The sequence below is a fragment of the Typopeltis vanoorti genome, chromosome 20 (genome assembly GCF_054136105.1).
Source record: "Typopeltis vanoorti isolate ZY-2024b chromosome 20, IOZ_Tvanoo_1.0, whole genome shotgun sequence".
Taxonomy (NCBI): domain Eukaryota; kingdom Metazoa; phylum Arthropoda; class Arachnida; order Uropygi; family Thelyphonidae; genus Typopeltis; species Typopeltis vanoorti.
In genome coordinates this window covers 12,620,777-12,644,176 of record NC_143568.1, presented here as the reverse complement: position 1 = coordinate 12,644,176, position 23,400 = coordinate 12,620,777, and the positions used below count along the sequence as shown (strand labels likewise).

At 34.3% G+C, this 23,400-nt stretch overlaps 1 protein-coding gene across 1 annotated transcript in view; it reads right to left on the bottom strand.

Annotated features, from left to right (window-relative positions):
* The window catches only part of LOC150095240 (uncharacterized), a 158,931-nt gene that overhangs the window by 39,156 nt on the left and 96,375 nt on the right, over positions 1–23,400 (bottom strand). Inside the window, exon 4 of the mRNA XM_090409840.1 lies at positions 10,506–10,645. Coding sequence (XP_090265966.1) covers positions 10,506–10,645 — 140 coding nt within the window. The remainder of the gene's footprint in view (positions 1–10,505; positions 10,646–23,400) is intronic.

The following is a 23,400-nucleotide window of genomic DNA, read 5'->3' as shown; positions in this document are numbered from 1 at the left end:
TTCCAAGGATTGATTTATATTGATAGTGAATTAATAGTTAGTATCAAATATTTTAAACATCGGTCCATTTCAGTTATGAGTGGAACAGTTCAAAAGAAAAAAAAAAGATATATCTATTTGACAGGCTTGGGTGTTGGACGCTAATAATTTATTTTAGCAGTATTACAACACTAAATAAAATTTAAAAAAATATAAAAGGATGTTTGCTACAGCTACTTTCAAACCCTTAGTGTCATTGATGACGTGTCTGCTATTTGGGCTCATACACAAGACACTTAGGATTCTTTTGTAGCTTACCTTAACAGCCAACATCCTCAAAATTACTTTGCATTTCAAAAAGAATCAAACAACTATTTGCCTTTTTCTTGACACATTAGTCACGTGCCTTTCAGATGACTCACTATCTTTTCCATTCATAGACTGCCAACACAAAAGAAGATATCGATACAAACGATCACACATCATTCACTAACACATGTAGGGTGGTTCAAAATTCCACGTGCAAACTTTGAGGAGAGGTGGATTACATCAGAATCAACACTATTCACATAGGAAAGCATGACCAGAAAAGCCACCGGAAGGTACTAACAAGGGCACAAAGATACAGAAATAACCCAAGGCAGTAAGGAGTGTAAAAAACTTTATTAGGCGTAACTGAACAGCTCAATAGTAGTTGGATACATAACATGGTAAACGAGGTGCATGTCTGTCATCTCAGCGTTCGTAAAACGACGCATGTTCTTCGTACGACGTCGAAAGCTTGAATGAGGAAGCCCCAATTGCTCACCTGGAGCGCTGGCGAACCGCGCCACCTATCACTTTCGGGTGGAGTTTCCGGTCATGCTTTGCTATGTGAATAGGGTCGATTTTGATGTTCTTTAGCTCCCCCTCAAAGTTTGTATGTGGAATTTTGAACCACCCTATATAGCCATGGCTGTTTGTTGTAATGATGCAGCCCTTTCTACAAGCTTAACTATTTCCCCCATACTTTCTTAGCCAACGACTGCTGCTACCACAAAATAGATAAAATACTACATGACACTCAAGAGCAAAACACCACTCTTCCTATTCCTATAACAGAGATACATCTGAAAAGATAGCTAAAGTAGTAATAAAATACAACATTCATACCACACTCAAACCACGTTGCATATTCTGGGATGCATGAAGCTTCCTGTGATTATGACTTAACTTACTATTGACAGACAGAGCAATCAGATGAAGAAATTTGGGAGACTGTCATCTAAAGATCAACTCCTACAAACCTGCAATATTCTTTTTGACATCATAAGAATCCGAATTAGGACTTTAGATCTTTTGTCTGTTACAATTTGAATTGCTTCACTTATTGTCGGTGTAATAAACTATAACATGTTTTGCTCTGAAGATGCAAATTTGAAATCTAGCGCCATATAAGCCAGTTAATAAACTTAAATAAAAAAAAGATCTATTAGGAATAAATTGTTTCTATTTTATAATGTTACAATTAGGTAACACACTTGCATCGATTTATACGATGGATTATTTATTTATTATCAGATTTTAACCACCTAACCGGCAAATTTATGGATAAAATATGCATCCTCATACGCTTCGTATCCATCACATATATTTCAATGTAATATCAATGGCATTACAATTTTAATATGCACTTCGCATTCATTATTATTATTATTTTATTCACATAATTGATACACAGTCAAAACAAGATATCGTATAAATAAAAATATGACTGGTGATTCAGAACAATTCAGATTCTACCCAAGAATCTAAGAATGGTCTGTCAAATAGCGTCGTAAAATATGGACTATTCCAGGTAATGCTGTTTTTTGTAGGTCATATGGGGTCACTTCATTGATTTTCAATTGTGTAAATAGCTGGACAGCTTCTTTGAAGATGCACCAAGTGCACCGATAACCATTGGGATGACTTTGGTGTGTTTGAGCCACAGCCTGCCAACTTCGATTGCCAGATCTCGATATTTAGTAATTTTTTCCACTTTGATGTTAATGTTGTTATCACTGGGTACTGCGATATCGATAATCCAAACCTGTCGATGTTCGATAATTGCGATGTCAGGTCTATTGTGTTCCAAATTCCGATCAGTTTGCATTCTAAAGTCCCAGAGAATTTTTGCTGTTTCGTTTTCCAATGCAGTCTCTATTTTATGCTGCCACCAGTTATCAGAAGTAGGAAAGCCATATTTTTTGCATACATGCCAATGAACAATTTTGGCCACTTGATCATGGAGGTATTTATAGTCAGTTTGAGCTATTTTGCTGCAGGCACTGATTAGCTGTTCTACAGTCTCATCTTTCTGATCGCATAATCTGCATTTGCTGTTATTATTGATGTTGAAAATTTTTGCTTTGATTGCATTAATTTGTAATGCCTGTTCTTGAGCTGCTAGAATAAATCTTTCTGTTTCTGTTTCTTTTTTAATGTATCTGTGTTGTAGCCATTGCCATTTTTTGTTCACGTCAATTTTGTCCTCAGTATCTCGAAGGAATTGGCCATGCAAAGGTTTATTTTTCCAGTGCCCCTATCGGATATTTTGTAGTTCCTTTTTGTAATCGGATTTGTTTCCTGTTGCTTTTAGAAGGCCCTCTTGTGTAACTGCTTGAAGCATTGACTCAGAGCTATTGTCGATGTAATCCTTAAACCAATTTCTTCTTCTTCCACAATCTGTCTCACTTGCAGCAGACCCCGTCCACCTATTCTCCTCGGTAGGTACAACCGGTCAACATCACTTCGTGGATGTAATGCATGATGCATAGTCATCAGTTTTCTAGTTTTGCGGTCTAGTTTGTCCAGGTCTTCGTTTGTCCAATTTATTATGCCAGCTGTGTATCGGATCATTGGTATAGCCCAAGAATTCATTGCTCTAATTGTGTTTAATCCATTTAGTTTTATTTTCAGAATATTTCTAACTCTTTTGATATATTCTGATGCTGCCTGTTGTTTAACTTTCGAGTGGAGAATTTGATTGGCTTCTAATAATCCTAAGTATTTATAGTGTTCGTCAGCTGAAATTGTTTTTATATATTTCTCTTGATCAAAATTAAAATTGCTAGTGTCATTAATTTTTCCACATTTAATAGATAAAATTGCGCATTTATCTAAACCAAATTCCATTTTGAGATCCTGACTGAAATTACGAACTATGTTCAATAAAGAATCTATTTGCTGGGCCGATTTTCCATATAACTTGAAGTCATCCATATACGATAGATGGGAAATTTTAATATTACATTTAGGAATTTCATAACCAAGTTTTGTTTTGTTCAGAATCATAGATAAAGGTATCAAAGAAATGGTGAAGAGCAATGGTGACAAGGACTCACCTTGGAAAATTCCACGTTTAATGCTGATATCTCCAAATCCTTCATTATTCACTATTAATGTTGTTTTCCATGATTTCATAGCAGTAGCCAGAAACGACCATATGTTTTTGCTAATTCCAAATATTTTTAGTGATTGTAGGATCCAGGAGTGTGGGAGGGAATCGAATGCTTTCTTGTAATCTAAATTAGTGTAAATTAGTTTTTAGTCTTTTTGAGTTTCTGAGAATCATTTTATTAATAAGGATCTGGTCTTTTGTTCCTCTAGATTTTTGAAAATTGCATTATTATTATTATTATTATTATTATTATTATTATTATTATTATTATTATTATTATTATTATTATTATTATTATTATTCCTGACACCTCCAAGGAGTCCGAAGACTCATCGCGGGAGGACACCTACCATACAACTGTCTCCACCACTACACTGAACCTCTACTACAAATCATCTCCATCAACGCCAACGCCATCTACCGTCCACCATGATACCTTGACGTCTATAGACGTCTTGGTTGGTAGCGTGGTTTTTAATTCTTAATCACCAACACAGCGGGTTTGAATTCCGTTGTGGACAGGGATGTTTATGGATCGTTTGATGAGTTTCATGGTTGGATCTAAGACTACTACCTAGTCTCATGGGCTTCTTTCGGCTCGGTGTAAGACTACCATGATGTTCATTGAAGGTATGAAGTGACTTCAAAAAAATTCTATCTTTGTTTTCTACCAGATTATCGATGGACTCTTAGCTGATCAACAGTACTAATAACCCACTACAAATTCACAACCTTTCTTGGATGGAGGAGGGACTCACATACTTTTTTTAAATAATAAATAAAAATTTATGTTTTTAATTCTGTACTGAGAAGGTCTGACATTATCATGCTATAAATTTACTGAAGACTTTTTCGAACTTTTCTCCATCTATTTTTGGCAGTAGAACGGTACAGTTTATTATATTTTAGGACAGGAGTAAGATATTCGAGCCTCACTCAAGTCAACATATCTCTAAATATGACTATATGAAATCTAGAAAGACTCCAGTGAATTATCCACTTTTTTTTTTTTCATTGTGTTCACTTCTATGTTCAGAAATTGATTTAGGACCCGATATTGTCTTTCAAATTTCTGTATCTGAAATTTCTAAAATAATTTTATAGAACATTTATATCAATTCTACAAGATTAGTTCGGTTCTTATGTATTGTCTGCTGATAATTCGGTAAATTAACACTAAATTTCGAAATTATCATTTTCACAAGGAATAGAAGTCTATGATTGTTAAGTCATGTTGTGAATACGGTTATTGAACTGGAGGGTATTTCACCACGTGTTACGAAAGAATGTGCTAAGGAAACTGACACTTCTGTTAACTCTGTTGTTTAATGAAAATGTCCTCAGCAATCCCTAATGAGTGGAAAGAGGGCAAGGTTAAGCCGTTGCATCAAGGTTTCTATGTCTTGAGTGGTTGTTAAAGTTTGGAGAGATTGGTTAGGAATAGATACAGGATTAGGTAGATAAGGAAAAGATTCTGTATAGAGATCAACATGGGTTTGTTATAGGTAGGGCTTGTTTTGCAAATTTGCTTACATTTCATAAGGTGACTACAGTTCTAGACAAGCGTGATTCATAAATAGTGATACCTCTGGATTTTGCAAAGGCATTTGGCAGCTACCATATAATAAATTGATGTATAAGTTACATCAAATGGGAATGGAAAATCATTTGGTTGATTGGATAGCAAACTGGCTTTTTAATCGATATCAAACGATGGTGTTCATAGGTGCCATGTCTCTCAGGAGGAGATTACTAGTGGATAAAGTTCTGTTCTAGGATCACTAATGTTTAATTTGTTTGTTAATGACATTGCGAGTGGCTTGCAAGCTGATATTCAGCTGTTTGCAGATGATGCTAAGCTGGTAAAAGTTATTAGGAATGATGCAGATGTACTCGTGTTTCAGAGGATTTGAATAAAGTGGCTATGTGGGCTGACGAGTGGGGGGATATTTAACAACAGTAAATATAAGGTTTTGCATTTTGGATGTCAAAAGAGTAAAGCTATATCATATTGGAGACGTTGTATTACAGGAGGTGGAGGAAGCGTGTGATCTTGTAATATAGTGGATAAATAATTGAAGTTCAAGGGACATATTTCGAAAATGATAAACAGCAAAAAGAAATGCTAGTACACTAAGAAGAGTACTGACAAGTAGAGAAAATGATGTCGTCATTCCACTGTACAAGGCTTTGATTAAACACATATGGACTACTGCGCATCGATTTGGTCTCCTGCGTTCCTAGCATAGCCAAGTGAAAAGAAGTTTTTTCAGTTGGCTATGCTCCTAATTATATATTGGGTTTTATCCTTTATCAAGTGTTAGCAAACAAAGTTTGCGCTTGAAAAACACAATATAAAATTCAGGCACAAACTTTGTTTGCTAACATTTGGATAAAGGATAAAACGCAATACATAATTAGATACACAGGATATTTTTTCAAGGGTTGAAGGAGGGAAGATGGAGATAGAGACAAGAAGTCATTATTGGAAGTTGTATAAAGTTATGATGCATAAGAGAGTGTAACATAACTTTTTTTGCATGGAGAGTGGTTGGTGAGTTGAATTTATTGTCAAATGAGGTGGTGAGTGCGCAAACATTGAGCGCCAATTTAAGATGAGGTATGATAAACATTATCTCTGTTAGAATGCATCTTACTATTGCCTCTCTTGATGCGTCGTGACTCCAGAGGTGCTTGTATAATAATAATAATAAAAAAAAAAAAAATCAGCTAACGCCTTTTTATTCCCGTATACGGGGAGTAGGCGAAGCCATTTAGCCCTATCTAACTTTTGGAGACTGAGTGGGCAGTTCAATCTCCACTGGTACCAATCAGAGATAGATGGCCTAAGGCTATCACTAATTAAGCGGTACGCAGTGAAGAGATACGGCTCAAATGTGCCGCCATCTCGTGGTCCCTAACCCTAACACAATATATTTAATGTCTGAAATAATGTGGGTTCTACGGTCGATTTTCTTAGGTTTACAGGACGAAAAACCCGAGTTTCCCGGAGGAAAAACCTGCTTGCCCGTGCCAGAGATCGACTAACTCGGGAACCGGTCGAAAAAAGGCTTAGAAAAATTTCCTCTAGTCGCCGACTAGACTCGAAACCAAGGTTGGCAAACGCCACATCCACTGAGCTACACAGGCTCTATAATAATAATAATAATAATAATAATAATAATAATAATAATAATAATAATAATAATAATAATAATAATAATAATAATCTTCTGAGACAGGAAGAAATAAATTTCTATAAATTGGCGAATTAAAGAAAGAGTTGATGGTTATGCAGAATAAATAATTTTGAGGAAATGAGAAAAACTAGCTTTTCTAGATAGTAAAAATACTACAAATGTAATTTGTTTATACGAAAAATCGTTAATAGTTAAAGGTATTCTAAGTAAATATCCAGTTTGTTTTTCTGTGCATCACAGTATGCGGGACGTTTCAATGTTCAACTACTTCTCTGCCAATTCTGTAGAGTATAAAGTCTCTCTTCTTCCAGTAACTTTTTTCTTTGTATATTAAAGATCATATTTTACTGTTTGTAAACCCTTTCCATAGCTTTACTATGACAACACTCTGCATTCCTTTTTTTTTTCAAAATTCGCATAAAATATAAACAAGATCTCAAATCTATGTAGCGTCAGTTCTTTGAATTCTTCTCAATAAAATAGAAGAAAATAACCTGATCTTCTTTGTCTTAAACAATGTCTTTTTTTTTCACACCAAAAAAAATCTATTCGTCATCTTACTTTTACAATCAACAAACAAGTTCCTTATTTTATTAGGCCGGCTATCTCTGATTGGCTACCAGTGGAGATTGAACTGCCCACTCAGTCTCCAAAAGTTAGATAGGGCTAAAACGGCCTTGTCTACTCCCTATATGGGAACAAAAAAAGGCATTAGCTGATTTTTTTTATTCTCTCTCATTTTCTTATGCCAACAGTGCCTTGTCTATGGGATGCAAGTTCGTTTAAGGTAACATTTCCTCCTTTCTGTCTGATATTTCACACACTCATGGTAATGGCATATTCAGGTTTGAACTTTTTCTGGACGAGAAGACAAGTGTTTCTAGGTTTCTGTATTATCAGTTTATTTTATTAGGTGGGGGGAGAAGAGAAGACATATTATCCAACTTCCAAAAGGTTACGTGAAAACATTTTTTAAAAAATATTAATAAAAAAATTTAAAACATTTTTTAAATTTTTCTTAAAAAAGAATTTTTAATTCTTCCCTGCTGTCTCTATCAGTTTGCAGATTTGGTAAATTTTCTTGGACTTGCATAAAGAGATGTTTGTTGGATTATATCTTAAATGATACAGTTTTATAATACATGATGGACAGAATCATGAAAAGAAAAGAAATGATGTAATACAAATACAGAGTTTTCATCAGATTAAATGTCAAAACTAGAAATAATCTTTTTGTCTTTCTGTATACATTTCCGTATCAATTCATCTAAGTAGACTTCTTGAAATTTGTTAAATTAATGTCTTTTCGTACAGTAGATATATCCCCCCAAAAGTTTCCAAAACTTTAAAATGTTTACTTCCTCACGATCCAGACATATGTCAATGAATGTCAGCTCCAGTTGCATGTTTAAATATACTCTGGATTAACAGCGTCGGTTGCACATAAAAAAAAATAGACAATTCAGAACTAAATCAATTATTTTTTATTGATTTTGAAAAGTAATAATAGCACCTTTTATTACCCAAAAGGAGTAAGCAAGGCCATTTAGCCTTAAACCAACTTTGGAAACTAGGAACACAGCAATATCCATCCTTACCTTATCATAGATAGCTGACCAAAGACTATCAACGATTCAAAGACATTCGGATAGGAGAGTATGGCAAACAACTGCTGCTATCTAGCGGACCCTAACCTTGACACTGTATATTATTGTCTGAAGCGGCGTGAATTGCACGGTCGATTTTGATGAAATAAAAGCAATTGTAAAAATGTGAACCTCTGCTATTATTTTTTACATATATTTTATACCACAATGTTTTATACTTAATGATTTTGAGCCTGTGTAGCTCAGTGGATGTGGCATTTGCACACCATGGCGCTTGACCACACAAAGGAAGACTTAGTGTCAAGTGTAGTTGGCGACTAGAGGAAATTTCTCTAAGCCTTTTTTCGACCAGTTCCTGAGTTAGTTGATCTCTGGCACGGACAAGCGGGTTTTATCTCTTGAAAACTCGGGTTTTTCGTCCCATAAACTGAAGAAAATCGACTGTAGAACCCACACTATTTCAGACATTAAAAATATTGTGTTAGTGTTAGGGACCACGAGATGGCGGCACATGTTGAGCAGCCTCTCTTCACTGCATGCCGCTTAATTAGTGATAGCCTTGGGCCAGCTATCTCTGATTAGCTACCAGTGGAGATTGAACTGCCAACTCAGTCTCCAAAAGTTAGTTAGGGCTAAAACGGCCTCGACTTTTTTGTTACTAACTAGCTATATTATTTTAATCTTCTGTTGTATGTGGTAAGATAAAATTCAGAAAATCTATCGAAGTAATTTAGAATAATTTATTCTTTTTTGTGGGGTGGGGCAGAGGCCATAGTGAATATTACTGAGTATAAGCTTGTACACGGTTATTTTCCATCACTTAATATATATATATTTTAAATGTCAACGATTCGACATTTTTCTGGTTGCGTTCATATAAAAATTCGATTAACCAGAAGAACAAGCAAATACGTAAATTATGAGTGTCATTCTCTATCCTATGGGTTTAAACTAGCGAATGAAATTCAAGTCTATTAAAATGCAGATAATAAAATTCAGTGGCATTTAAAGTCCCTTGGCGTTAAAAAAACGATGCATTTCTCAAAAACTAGTCCCAATTTTCTTAATTAGAAGAGATGTAAACAGCGGAAATAATGTATGGTGAAATTCAATGACAGATGCCTTCGGGCCATACGTATTTTTTCCGATAATGAACTCCAAAAGAGAAAATAAGAAGGGAAAAAAAAAGTTATGCCCAGCAACTGCTTTTCTTGTCTTTATTGATCCTATTCTTCAAAACCGATAATGCTCTCTCTCCTTGTAGTGTCATTATGCAGAATTTTTTTTTCTTCCATTTAACTGCAGAGCATTAAAATAAAGAAGAACAAAAAAGGCAGTTGTCGTTAACTTCTCAAAGAGATTTTTATGTTATTCACCGAAAATAGTTTTGCACAAGAATTTCTTTTGAATTTAATACGCTTCACAAAATTTAAAGAGAATTAAATGGTTGTTTGGATTTTAAAGTATTCGAGTATTTTGTTCAATAATTTCTAAATTTTATAGAATTATGTTTGCTTTAACTTGACAATACGCGAGTTCAGATTACGTAATATAATGATAGATAACAATAAAATGTGAAATAACAAAACAAAATCTCGTGTCCTAAAGGTAGAATAATAACAAAAAACAGGGCATAATTTTTGCTTTTTTAAAAATTTGTAAAACCCTTTCAAACTTAAAATTTTTATTTAAAAAAAATTAAAATATCACTTTAAAAATGGAATGTAAAAGTGGAAATTTTAAAACTTAACAAGTAGAAATTTTAAAATTTCTACTTGTTTGAGCTAAATCAGCGTATTCTATTTGTATTCATTTGGATGGCATTTAGGCCTTTTTTAACTTTCAATACTAAACTAAACATATAATTCTGGTCGAAGAGTTAATTACCATAACTTTTCTTATTTTTTGTTTAATTGTAAGTTTCATCCATAAATAAATCGCATTTAAGTATATTTTTCTTATTTTCTTATTTATTTATTTTTTGTTTTGTAAAAAATATGCTCATATTTTATTTTATTCATTCTTTTTTCTTTTGTAAAAAGAATATTTATTAAAAGAATATGCAGATAGTTTTCCATAAGTCAGAACTATAATATATATTCTAAATATTATTAATTCATCGAACGAGTTGCCATCTTGAAGTAAACGGTTTGTGACAATAGATGGCAGCATAGTAGAGAATACTTGTCATTGTCTTAGAAAAGTGAACAAATTAACGAAGCATTTAAAATGTAAAAAAAAATGTAAACTATTGTATAACTATAGTTACTGCTTTGGAACAAGAAACATAATACGTACTTCTGTGATGGAAGTGTATGAATCATCCAAAACACCTAGCGTTGATACATTGGAGGTGATGATTGGTTGACGTTGTCGACGCTTCTGGTAGATAGCCGCTGCTGCTTTACATACTGTAGATTCTGTACTTCTTCCAAGAGCTGTAATAAAGTAAATGAAAAAAATAGCGATATCTTGCATGTCATGAGAGAGAAAGATTACTATATTATATAAATATATAATATATATAATATATTAATATTTTACGTTATATTACGTTATATAACGTATATATATATATATATATATATATATATATATATATATATATATATATATATATATATATATATATATATATATATATATAATGTGGCTGGCTATGGGTAATCCTTTATCCCCTGTACTCGCAATATTTACTTAGAGGATTTTGAAACCAAAGCTATCACTTCCTTTATTTTAACACCTAAAGTTTTTGGAAACGCTATGTAGATAATGTCTTCATTATTTGGAGCCATGGACATGAATCCCTTATGGTTTTCCTCGAACATCTCAATAGCCGACATCAAAGTATCAAGTTTACTGTCGAGCTTGAAACGGATAATTCCCTGCCTTTTCTTGATGTTAAACTGACCCGCTCTTCTGGTTAACTCAAAATATCGATATATAGAAAGCCTACACATACCAACAGATATCTGCATAGTCAGTCCCATCACTTCCCTCCTCATAAGCTTGGAATAATTTCCACCTTGGGACATAGATACCGTTCTCTTCTGGATGACCCAAATGAACTTCTTACAGAAATAAACCATCTCAAAACTTCTTTCAAAGTTAATGGATATTCCAAGAGAATCATTGAAAGATTCCTTCTTAATCCTCCTAGACATCGCTCAGAAGAAATAAATAGATTCAAAGACTTACATAAGTACATCCTTACATAAGTACAGTTTCATGTAAATTAGCAAACGTTCTAAGAAAATAAAATATCAGAACTTTGTTCACTCCACTTTCAAAAATCCGTTTCTTAATAAGCCACCCAAAACCTTGCCATCATCATCTTAAATACCCTGGTGTACTGTATATAAAATATTGTGTGATGGTGATATTCCTTATTTTGGGCAGACAGACAAATCTGTCGAATCAAACGAAAGAACTTTAAATACAACCACAACGTTTTAATATCAATTATGTATAGAGACTCTCTATGTTGTTCATAGTTCATTCAAGCTTCAGTGTTTTAGTGTTTTTTCTTTTTTTTTCTTTTATAATGTCACCTGATGAAGGCTGTTACAAACTGAAACTAGTCGTGTTTTAATATTAAAACTATTTTTACTTAAATCTCAGTTTTAGACATTCAATTCGTTTTTAAAAAATATGTATGTTAACCGAGTCAATGATCATTCTTTCATCATATATATATATATATATATATAACCAAAATTCAGCATCTGTTAAATCTCCGCATGGTTGTAGAAATTTGGAGGTAATAATCTCAAGTACTCAGGCATCAGATGCTTGATGGTGTGTTTAAGAACAAGGAGCTTACATAGCCACACTTGAAGTCAAATGAGAGACTGTTGAGATAGAACAATGATCGAATCTGGTTCAACAACGATTAAAAAGGTTTAGCAAGCCATGAATTATGGTGTACAGCCGTGTAAGACAAGCAACAGACTGTTTCACATCTGTTGATGCAACGACTCTCATGGTATAAGGATTGAAAGCGAAGACTTTGAACAGTGCAGAGGGATGGCATGTAGTAAAGAATTTCTTTACGCAGCATCACTATATATTAAATGATCACACGTGGCTATGACATATGTTCACAGAAATGAACCGCTTCAAAGACTACTATTTTGCGACCAGTGATATTGATGTCACTGAAGAAATGTCCATATGATGCTCATTACTTGGTGGTGATATCTGCTTCAATTCTTCAGTCAGTTTCCCAACGCTATCGAAATCTAGTTTTTCTTCATATAACTCACTAGTTATACGAAGTATCTTGTATCTTGCCCACCCGCTGTACAATTTTTTCTTTATTCATTAATACCCTGCCTTTTTCATCTTTAATTGTGGTCTGTTTTGGTTGCCACTTTCTATTAATAGTTCCGATAATTTTGTATATCTCATTTGTTTATGCTCTCCATAGTGCTGTTCAATAGTATTGCATTTTGGGCTTCTAATCATTTCATCTTATCCATTCTGACTGCTTTTTTCACCTCATTACACTTTCTTCTATATTGCTCCTCTATTTGTTCTGATGTATCCCTTCTTATCTTCAACATTATTTTCTCCTGTACTAACTTCAGTGTTTCTTGTCTAATCCATTTCATCTTGAGCTTCTCTTCTTCTGGCACTGTTTCTTCAGCTGCATCTTCTATCGCCTTTATTACTCATTTCACTCTTAGATTCGGTTTTTTTCTTTCTATACACTTTTAAGTTTCTCTTCTAGCACTGTTTTGTACCTTCTTATTTCTTCTTCACTCATTCTTGCTGTATCTCTTCTATTCTAATGTTGGGGTTTATATTTCTTTTTTAAATTCAACTTGATGTTTGCAATCACTAAACTATGGTCCGAGTCTATATCCGCTCCTTGAAAAGTTCGACATTGCGGTACTGATGTTATCCATTTTCTTTTAATCGTAATCATATCAATCATGTTTTTGGTTTCCCATCATTTGACCACCACGTCCATTTTCTAAACTCCTTTTGTTGGAATTTTTTCTACACTCCATTTTCTACACTCCTTTTGTTACAGATCATCATCTCGTGTGTCACAGCAAATTCTAACAATTTTTCACCTCGTTCATTTCTTTCTCCGAAACCATAGCTTCCCATGACTCTTTTCCAACATTATCTATCCAACTTTGACATTCTAATCTCTTTCAATAATTAGTACATCTTGCTTTGGTATTGTTTCTATTGTCAATATCCTCATCTGTGCTGTCAGATGTGGGTGCATATATCTGGACTATTGATATCTTAAATGGTTTTGCCTGAAAGTTTGCTACTATGATTCGTTCATTGACTGATTTGTAGCCTAACAGTGCCTCTCCAGCTCTTTTGTTAAGAAGGAAGCGTACTCCTGCTTCGTGCTTGGTGTCATGTCCTGACCATATTACTTCGCATCCATTGATTTCTTCAGATGATGTCCATCGCATCTCCGGCAATCCTAGTATATCACACCGATATCTCTTCATTTCCTCACAAGTAATTCTAATTTTCCTGACATCCAGAGTGTCCGCACATTCCACGTTTCTACTGATAGCAGTTCTGTTAGTTTCAGTTTGCTTCCTTTCGATATCCCACTTTTCGATCCAACCCCGATCGCTCGATTGGTATCGCGGGTCTTGTTGATCTGGGCGACGTCCGAGCCGGCATGTTTTACCTGTTAATCCTATAGGCGTCAGATAAAAATCTGCTTTTTCTTTACAGCCAGAGCATCGACACTCATCTGACCGACCTTCTTTATCCAGATTAATTATTGACATATATATGAAGTAATTCTTCATATATATGTCAATAATTAATCGCCATCCATTTTCTGTCCAACTCAGAATTCACTTCCTTTCTCTTTATTTTTAATTTGTTTCAGCTATTCTTCAGCTATGCAAAATAAGAGACCAACAGAACATAGCAAACTAAAACACGACACAAATATCCACATAAGATATTGCGTGCATAACTAAAATTATTAGAATGTTTAATTCAACTATTCCGATAAGAGTTATATTTCTATTTCTTATTTCAGAATGTGGAAAGATTGTCCAAGTTTTTTTGTATTGTTTTGTTTTATTGTGAGGTCCAATGCTACTCTGCTATTAAAAAGAACTGGCTGTTTGCTTTCATGATTAGAAGTCTTTTTAAACGTAAATGTAAATTCGCCAAACGATCATAAAATAAAAACATATTAACATATACTACTAACGGTACGTTCGTATTTTCTCTAACAGATGTCGCTGTCTTGAGCATTTTTATAAATAAAAGAAAAAGACAAATTAATTAGAAATGGGAAAAGTAATTCTTGAATATCGTTTAAAGATAAAAATGCTAGTTTATGCTGGTGTATTTTTAATGCGATTTTTTTAAAATTTTTTATTTTTTCCCATTCTGTATTTAAGCATATTCACATTTGTTGACGAGAAATTAGAAAGTCTTAAGACACATAGTTTCAGTGCAGAGAATGACAAATTGCGGAGTTAGAAATGATAATGAAATTCGAAGACTTTCTAAATTCTTTCTAATTTCCCATTCTAATTCTAATTCCAATTTACTCTAATCCATCGTTCATATTTTTGTATTCGTATAACCAGATGTCATTTCTGATTTCTAGATGAATAATTCATGTCGTATAATTTAGTGTCCAAAGTGTAAACATAGTCGGAAGTTATATAAACTGGATGAGTTCATTTTTTGAACAATCAAAACAATTTTAACTAGGGATTAGTGTTTCTCCCATAGTACATATCTTCGCGCGCGCGTGCGTGTGTGTGTGTAATATATTTACATATAATCAGTGGGCGGCTAGTAGCTTGAAATCGTGGGTGTGCTGCAACTTTCGGAATATACATACACACTGCAAGTACAGTATATACGTGTTTGGATAAAATATCAAAATTATAGTAAAAATTTAAAAAAAAATTAAACAGGAAAAAATATTGTTTATTATCGATAAAATTATACAGTCGGGTATAATTCAAAATTACTTAAAAATAAAATCCATTCCTTTAATTGTAATTAGAGGAATGGATTTACAACTTTTTGGACATTGCAATTAAATCCTTTAATTGTAATGTCCAAATATTTAAAGAGACGGAGAAAACACGATAAGCACTACGAACACTCTACTACCGGCGCAAACTGCATATAAACAACAGTGGAACTGCGCGATGGACAGTGCCGCATTACGCTAATAGCTTGCATCTCACTATGATGTGCATATGCTTGCGCGCGTTGCAATATGGCACTGTGGTAAACACAGTGCTGCTAGCGCCCTCCTAAGTGCTACAAGATGGATTTTTATGATTTTTTATACAAAATAAGAGAATTGTGTAGGATTTTTGATGATAAAATTAAATATTACAAGCAAATATAAATAAATCAATATATTTATATATCGAGAAAAAAATTGGAATGCTGCAGTTCCGCAGTGCCTATGCACGAGCCTCCCTTGCATATAATATATAGTACAATATAGTTTATGTATTATAGTTAGTCTATAATCTATAATTTTTACTTCTTAATGAAAAATTTAAAATAGAAAAAAGATGACAGAACACAACATTCAATAATAAAAGTATTTTCATCGCTTCCCGTCTAGGCACAACGCCAAGAAATCAACTGATAGTCTGCATCAATGAAAGTGGACACCGATTCCTTAATGTTGTAGGCTTCTTATATCAGGCGTTCGATACCGGATTCAACGGAATAGGGTGATTAATCCTTATTCCCACATTATCACATGTCTGTGAAAATTGCGTATGTTCTTCTGGCTAGTTAAATCTCAGTTGAAAACTCCCGACAGAGATTCTTCGTGCCTTCGAACAGATTCGAATCTACAGAGGACATCGACTGAGGTATAGACGCCGAACGATTAAAGAAAAAATGCTAAAAGAAGGCAGCCTACTTTGTTCAGGTAACCACGTTAGAATATTTATTTATTACATGGTATTAAGAGTTTTTAATTTTTTTTTATATAAATCTGTTGAATACGTGTGTTCAGGTACAAGTGTTTGCTAAAGCAAATATCAGAAAAACATCTTTAAATGATCGTCCAATCACAGACTGAATTTCAACTTAGGTTAAGGTCGTTAAGTAGATGATAATTGGAGAAATTTAACCTGGAATTTGAAATCTGACGTACGGTTCTTCTGACTACGACGGAAAAGCCTGGTAATGCTTTTCAGCAGTATGAATATCAACTCTAAAAAAAAACGTTTTTGATTTACATCACGCGTTTAAATGATTTTTTTTTAAATAACGTGATACTAAAGAGAATTCATTATAATGACCCATACTGGATATCATTGCACATTTTTTGACTATTGTACACTTCTTCAAGCGGCTACATTTTTGTTATTTATTTTGTGTGTCGATAATTATGATTTCAGCACCTTTATATGAATAACATTTTTTGTTACATGCATAAAAACACAGCTGCCATTCATGGATACTAAATTACATTATACATCATTTAGAACAAATTTAAATATGTCTGCCTCTTAATTTCGGTTGATTTGAATTCAAATCTGGATTCACAGTTTTCCTGGATTCCTTTCAAGTCAAGCTTCATTTTGAATCACCTGGTCATTTTTTTATGTATATTGTCCTCTTCCATCGCAGATCTAATACTCCACCACATTCCAGTTTTGTGAAATCCATCTGGCATTTTTAAGTATTCTGATTGAAATTTGACCGCAACCAATAATTTTTAAAACGAACTTTTCAAAGACATGATGCACGCAATGCCATTAACAAGATTTTAGCATTAATTTATAGGAAGATACAGAATTGGATGATCAAAGTTCTGCAAGGCAAAGCTTGAGCTGTTGTCCAAAATCCCGTCAGCCAGATCTGGTTTCTAGGGATTTTAATTATTTCATTTTAGAATTTATTGCAAGGTTTGTTTCACTTGTGATTGGTTCTTATTCATTTCAGGGTATTTTGTACACCGGTGTAGTTGCCTTCTGGTGTTTAATGTACCATGAATGGCCTGAAAACCAAATCTATTTATTCAGTTCTATTTTAAGACTGATGTAAATGTATCGAGTTAAGAGGGTGGAGGAAATGGAAGGATTACGTTCAAATTATGAAAAGTTCTTAGAGAGCAGTCCTATCTCATTCATATTCAGACAGATAACTTTTCTAATGTCCTTTGCACATTATGGTCGTTCATCAAGATCGTCTGAGGGAGAAGTTTTATATCCGAATGATTGCATGAATATCTACTTTTTGTTTTCGCTGAAGAGAGGTTTTCGTTAATCCTTTTATCTTGCGCAAATGATTCAGCTGAATTGGGAAGTGAATTGCCATAGCAACCACTAACTTTCTTTTTTTTTTGGTATGTGCATGCAGAAGTGATCCATTGACATTTTCACTGCAAAGATATCTTATAACGCAATAGTTCGCAATAACCATCGAACTTCGTCTTTGACTTACATATATTTATTATATTACTTTATGTAATTGTATAAAATGATTGGGCTCATATTTTATATTGCCGAGTGTTCCCAAATTTAAATTACAACTTTTTTTTATAACCATTAGGGTAATAACAAAGAACCAAAAGGGACGATGACATACACAGTCAAATGAATGCCTGCCGGTAAATATGATCAGCGCCAACGTAGTGCAACATTCACAGAACTCAACCTAATTTGAAAACAGACTGTTGGATTAATCGAACTTTAACGAAATTAATCGAAAACTAATTTTCGTCTTTTCTGAACAAATAATTTTCATCCCTTGGGAGCGATATCTCCCCTGTTGAGAAACAGTTGTATGGACGAAGCGTTCTGGTTGGAAAGAACTTACACTTTTCACGAGGTGGATCGGGCCCAAGGCGCTAGAGTGCGCCGGAGCTTCCCCCCCCCCTCATTGTTTATGCCCTTTCGGGGCATCTTCAGCTAGACCCTCTTGTGCCTGTGCATAAATACGGTACGGCCCTGCTTAAAAGATGAATCAATTTAATAGTGCACAAACATTCTTGATGAGAAAACTTTAGGATTATCTTATTAGCTTACTCCCAAAAGTACAAAAGAACTGTCTGGGGGCGTTATAATTAATATGCCGCTATATTCAGTTGATATAATATACAGGGGCGAATACTGGTCTTGAAATTCACGCTTGCCCTTGTTATCATTCAGGGAGTGAGAGGTGTGATTGAAGTCTGATTAGCGGAATAATGAATTACTGACCATTTAAAACTACATATTTTGAAATGTATGTACATTTAATCATACAAATACAACATTTATTTTACAAATGATATTCTATCTTTTTCAATTTAGCTACTTGAATACAAATTCTACTCTACGTTCTTCTTTATGAACTGGTCAATAACATCGTCATAAAAAGTTGGTTGTAACTTAATTTTCCCAAGCAACACGCACACTTGTAAAGGCTGGCTGAAGCTCACTGGCTAGAGCTGCGTTGACTGCGTATGGTCTGTGTTTAAGACGAGGCGAAGGGAGCGGAAATGGCTATGCGCGGCAATGAAATCACAGTGCTGCAGCGAGGACCTGGAAGCTCGTACAACTGAGCAAGCCAAGGTAGCTTTGACTAGACGAGCAAACATCGGCCTTCGATATACAACGCAAAGCTCAATTATTGCCGCGCAAGCTTAAGACGTCTTCTGTCTACAAAAATAAAAGCCTAAATGGAATGCTTATAAATGCATGCATTTATTAACAAATAAATATTACTTCTTTCTCAATTAATGAGCTTGCGCAGCAAGCATGGAGAATTCGCCTCTGATAATATACAATAATAAAAATAGTAAAGAGGACACTCCTCAAATTGGAATATGAAAATATGAAATCTTAAGGTAAAATGTATGTTATATTATTAAGAAGAAATTTAACTTATCCTTTAAAAGAAACCAACTCCTTAAATTATTCAAAACACCCACTTTTACTCCAGAAATGATATTATTATTTTTTTTGACATTTAGCCCTCACCCCGGTATATATTGTTGGTTGTGTGCGTGTGTGTAGATTTTTAATCTTTTTATGTCTTTATTTACCTTCTTTTTGGAAAGGAGACGAAGAAAGTAAAAATAAAATTTAAAAAAATCGGAAACAGAAACAACCCAAAGATATCATTTGCTGCAAATTGAATTCCTTTTTTTTTTTTTTTTTTGGTTTAGTTTCCTATGAAAAGCTGATCATTATGTTGCTAAACAGCAGATGGCAGTTAGGACAAATTTCCCATCTTTCGAAATGTGCATTAGGGCTTGAAAATTGAAACACGCATCTGGATAAAAGCCAATTTTCTCTGTGGTTTTGAGAAACTTTTAATTGCACAACTTATAATAGTTAAATAGTCATCAACGTGCTTTTATGGCTTTGGTCACGTACATGTAGTGGAATTTATCTCTTGGGAAGTAAGGCAGTTGGTTGTTCATCGTTTGACCTTTTATTTTCTTTAAGACGTTCTTACTATCCTGGATCTGTCATACGAATTATGGCTCTTTATCTTCTCCTGTCATATTTATCTCCATTTTGTATGCTTTCATTCCACTGATCTTCAAATTGGTTGCGCATTCTTGTTTCTTTTTCCGAGCGTCTTAGCGATCATAATAAGAAAAGTTTTCATCACTTTCTCAATCATTCTTTCACTCTTACTGCTTCTTTGTCTGCCATTATTCCTCGGGCTTCATCTTAGTATCAGCACACTAATTGATATTCTTGCGAAATGTTTCTTTGTTGCAGGCTCCATGATTCTGTCGACGTAATATTTTTATGAGATGAATGAAGAATTCAAAAGATTAATTTTTATAATACGTCTGTCGTTATACTTTGTGTGTGTGTGTGTGTGTGTGTGTGTGTGTGTGTGTGTGTGTGTGTGTGTGTGTGTGTGTGTGTGTGTGTGTGTGTGTGTGTGTGTGTGTGTGTGTGTGTGTGTGTGTGTGTGTGTGTGTGTGTTGCGAAAATTATGGATATGCAAAAAGAAACTAGTGGATGAAATAACAAAGACTAAGGTATCTCAACATAAGGTGAATTCAGAGGAGGGGGGGGGAAATAATAAAAACTTCTACCATGTATCACTCTACGAGAGTAGAAACAGTAACCCAGGTGCAGAAGGAAAAGGGTATTTAATGGGAGCCTAATTGGAAGAACTTTAGGGCTAATGTTATCAAATAATAATACGGAAATATTAGATAATGCTTGAGTTTCTTTCTACTTTTTCCCTAAAGGATAAATGATGGGGAAAACATCTCTCACCCACAGAGAGATCGCCTTTGATAATTTGTACACGGGTTAAATTAGAAGTGCGATACCAAAGATACGGTTTCTGTTTGCCTTCTAAAATGAGGTCTTTGAAGAGTATGACTTCATATTTTTCATGCTTTGAGAATTATTTTAATCTCTCTATTTTCTTCTATTTCCTCATTGATTTTTTATCAGTTTTTTAATTCGTATTTACATGTTTTCGTTTTACCTCTTTCTTAAAATGTTTCTATTTTAAAATGTAAAATATCTAAATAGCTGTTTCCTCTTATTATTATTACGTGACACCTCCAATGAGTTCAAAGACTCACCCAGGGATTTACTGGTGACGGTGATTTTCCCTTTCAGTCGTTTCCGACTGTAGGTGACTTTGTAGGCATTGCCCACAAGTATTCTTGGTGAGATTTTTACAGGGTAGTTCACCATTTCTTCCCCTCCCCATCCCTATTTCATTCCGGGCTGGGGATCAGCATATGGCTGGGACGTATTCATGACTGTAATCCATGTGTGTGATAGTTTCCGGGTGGAAAAAAAGTCCCCTACTCCCTATGAGACCGGCTAACTCACCTTTTAGTCGAAAGAGACCAGATAAAGGTTCCTGACGTCACTGACAGTAATCGAACCCCAGGTCATTCCGAATAAAAGGCTTCGTCTATACCGATCGAACTAAGGAGGCTCCTTCTTATGTACTACTTTGGATATTTTCAATTTTGCATTTATATGAATTACTATGAATGCTGATTTTCATTTTCACTTTTCTTTAGAGTTACGAAAGAAGGTTACCACATCGTATTTTCCTATAATTTCACGTCAATTCCACTTAAGAATCTTAATCCTATTTCAAAGATGCGTATCAACAAAAGTATTTTACACCCTCCCTCCAAAAAGAAACCGAACTTTTAGAAAATAGAAGAAACTAGTGGCGCCACCTGTTGTATACTTTTGTTATTGAAAGCGGCAACCTTCATTAGTGTTGTGTCAACTGTTTATGACATTTGTTTCATTAGAAGCCGATTTATAGTGTCAAGAAGGACAGTGTGTTTTGACGAACGGTCGGAAAATGAGTTTCAAACAGAGAGCTGCGATTGACTTTTGTGTTAAACTTGGTAAAAGTTTTACCGAAACTCATCAAATGCTTCAAAAAGCATACGGTGATGAATGATTATCACGTATTCAACTTTACGAGTGGTTTAAAGCGATTTCAAAGTGGTCGTGAGACGCTTGAGGACGAGGAAAAGCAGGGCGGTCCAAAAACTGGAACTGAGCGAAGTTAACATCGAAAAAGGTGCGTGATTTCATCAAAGAAACTCTGAAATCGTCCGTGAGATTGATTGAAGATGAATTGGGGATTCCAAAATCAACTGTGCACAACATTTTGACCGAGAGTCAAAATGTTATGCACAAAATGTTGAGCCTTCGTAAATTGAATTCGCGATTTGTTCCCCACAAGTGGACTGACGACCAAAAAATGTATCGAATTGAACACTGCAAGGACCTCATTAAAACCACTCGTAAGGACTCAAACTTCCTTGAAACCATCGTTACTGGTGACGAAACGTGGTGTTTTGAGTACGAGCCCGAAACAAAGCGCCAGACTGCTCAGTGGAGACCACCAGAAGAGGGGCATCCGAAAAAAAGTCGCTTGGAAAAGTCAAACGTATAGACAATGCTGATTTGTTTCTACGATTCAAGGAAATTATCCACAAAGAATTCTTTCTGCTTGGCCAGACGGTCAATGGTGAGTTTTATCTCGAAGTTTTGAAGCGATTGATAGCGAGAATTCGTCGCGTACAGCATGAATATCGTGCAACCTACAGTTGGTTAAAACACAGTCACTCTTGGCATTATAACTCGGCTTGTAATGAAACAAATGTCATAAACAGTTGACACAATGCTAATGAAGGTCGCCGCATTCGACAACAAAAAGATACAACAGGTGGCGCCACTAGTTTCTTCTATTTTCCAAAAGTTCGGTTTCTTTTTTGGACACAGGGTGCATATTGGTAACATATCGACATAATTATAGAAATACAAATTCAAATAAATTTTACATTTTAAAATTCCCCGATTAAATATTATTATTAAATATATATTACTTATAAATTATTTTGCCAAGTCAACCTTTTATCATTCACCGAAACGAAATGACTACTTTACAATCCGTTTTTTTTTCTACAATAAATGTTCTTTCAATAAATATTTCCATATCTGCAATTCGCTTTAAAATTAGACAAATTATTATAGAGGGCGGTAAATATCCTACGACTGAAGCTTCTATTTGTTAAAAATAAAGTTAACAGCAAAGTTTCTCTTTTATCTTTGAAAGTGTTTAAGGCTCTCATGAGAAATTACAACCCCACTTTCGTAGCAAGAATCTATCTTAGGCATGAAATAATCTCGAGTTTAAATTCAAAGTAAATGTACTTAAGCTTAAAATTGCATTTAATATTTGGAAAAAAGTCTGCGATAGCTCCAGGCTACAAATATAAAAGTATTCATTTTGCATCGTCTTAGCTGATCACACAACTTCATCGCGTTCGTTTTTTTCTCTGCATCAAAATTCAATTTCATTCTATTTTTGTGGCCTTTGGGGAAAGCGGAAGACGAAGAGACGAATAAGTTTTGTAATTCTAAGGAATTTTTAATATGGAAATTTCAATAACCTTTAGTAACTAAATTCTTCTCTGAAAAAGATATTCAGGAAGTTAAGACGAGCTTGGTAATCGACCATCAAGTCTAAATGAAAGCGTACTTGATATTATCCATCATTCTTACCCTCCATTTATTGCTTTCCCCCCCACCGTTATGAAAAGTTATGCAATTTGATGATTACCCGCAAGGAAAAATGTTCGAAGTTGTAGTTTCGTATCCAAACTACAAATATTATTATTTTTTTGTTTAATCTTGTAAATTTCAGTAAAAGTGACAAAAAATTCTTATACTGAAATAAAATCGAATGTGAA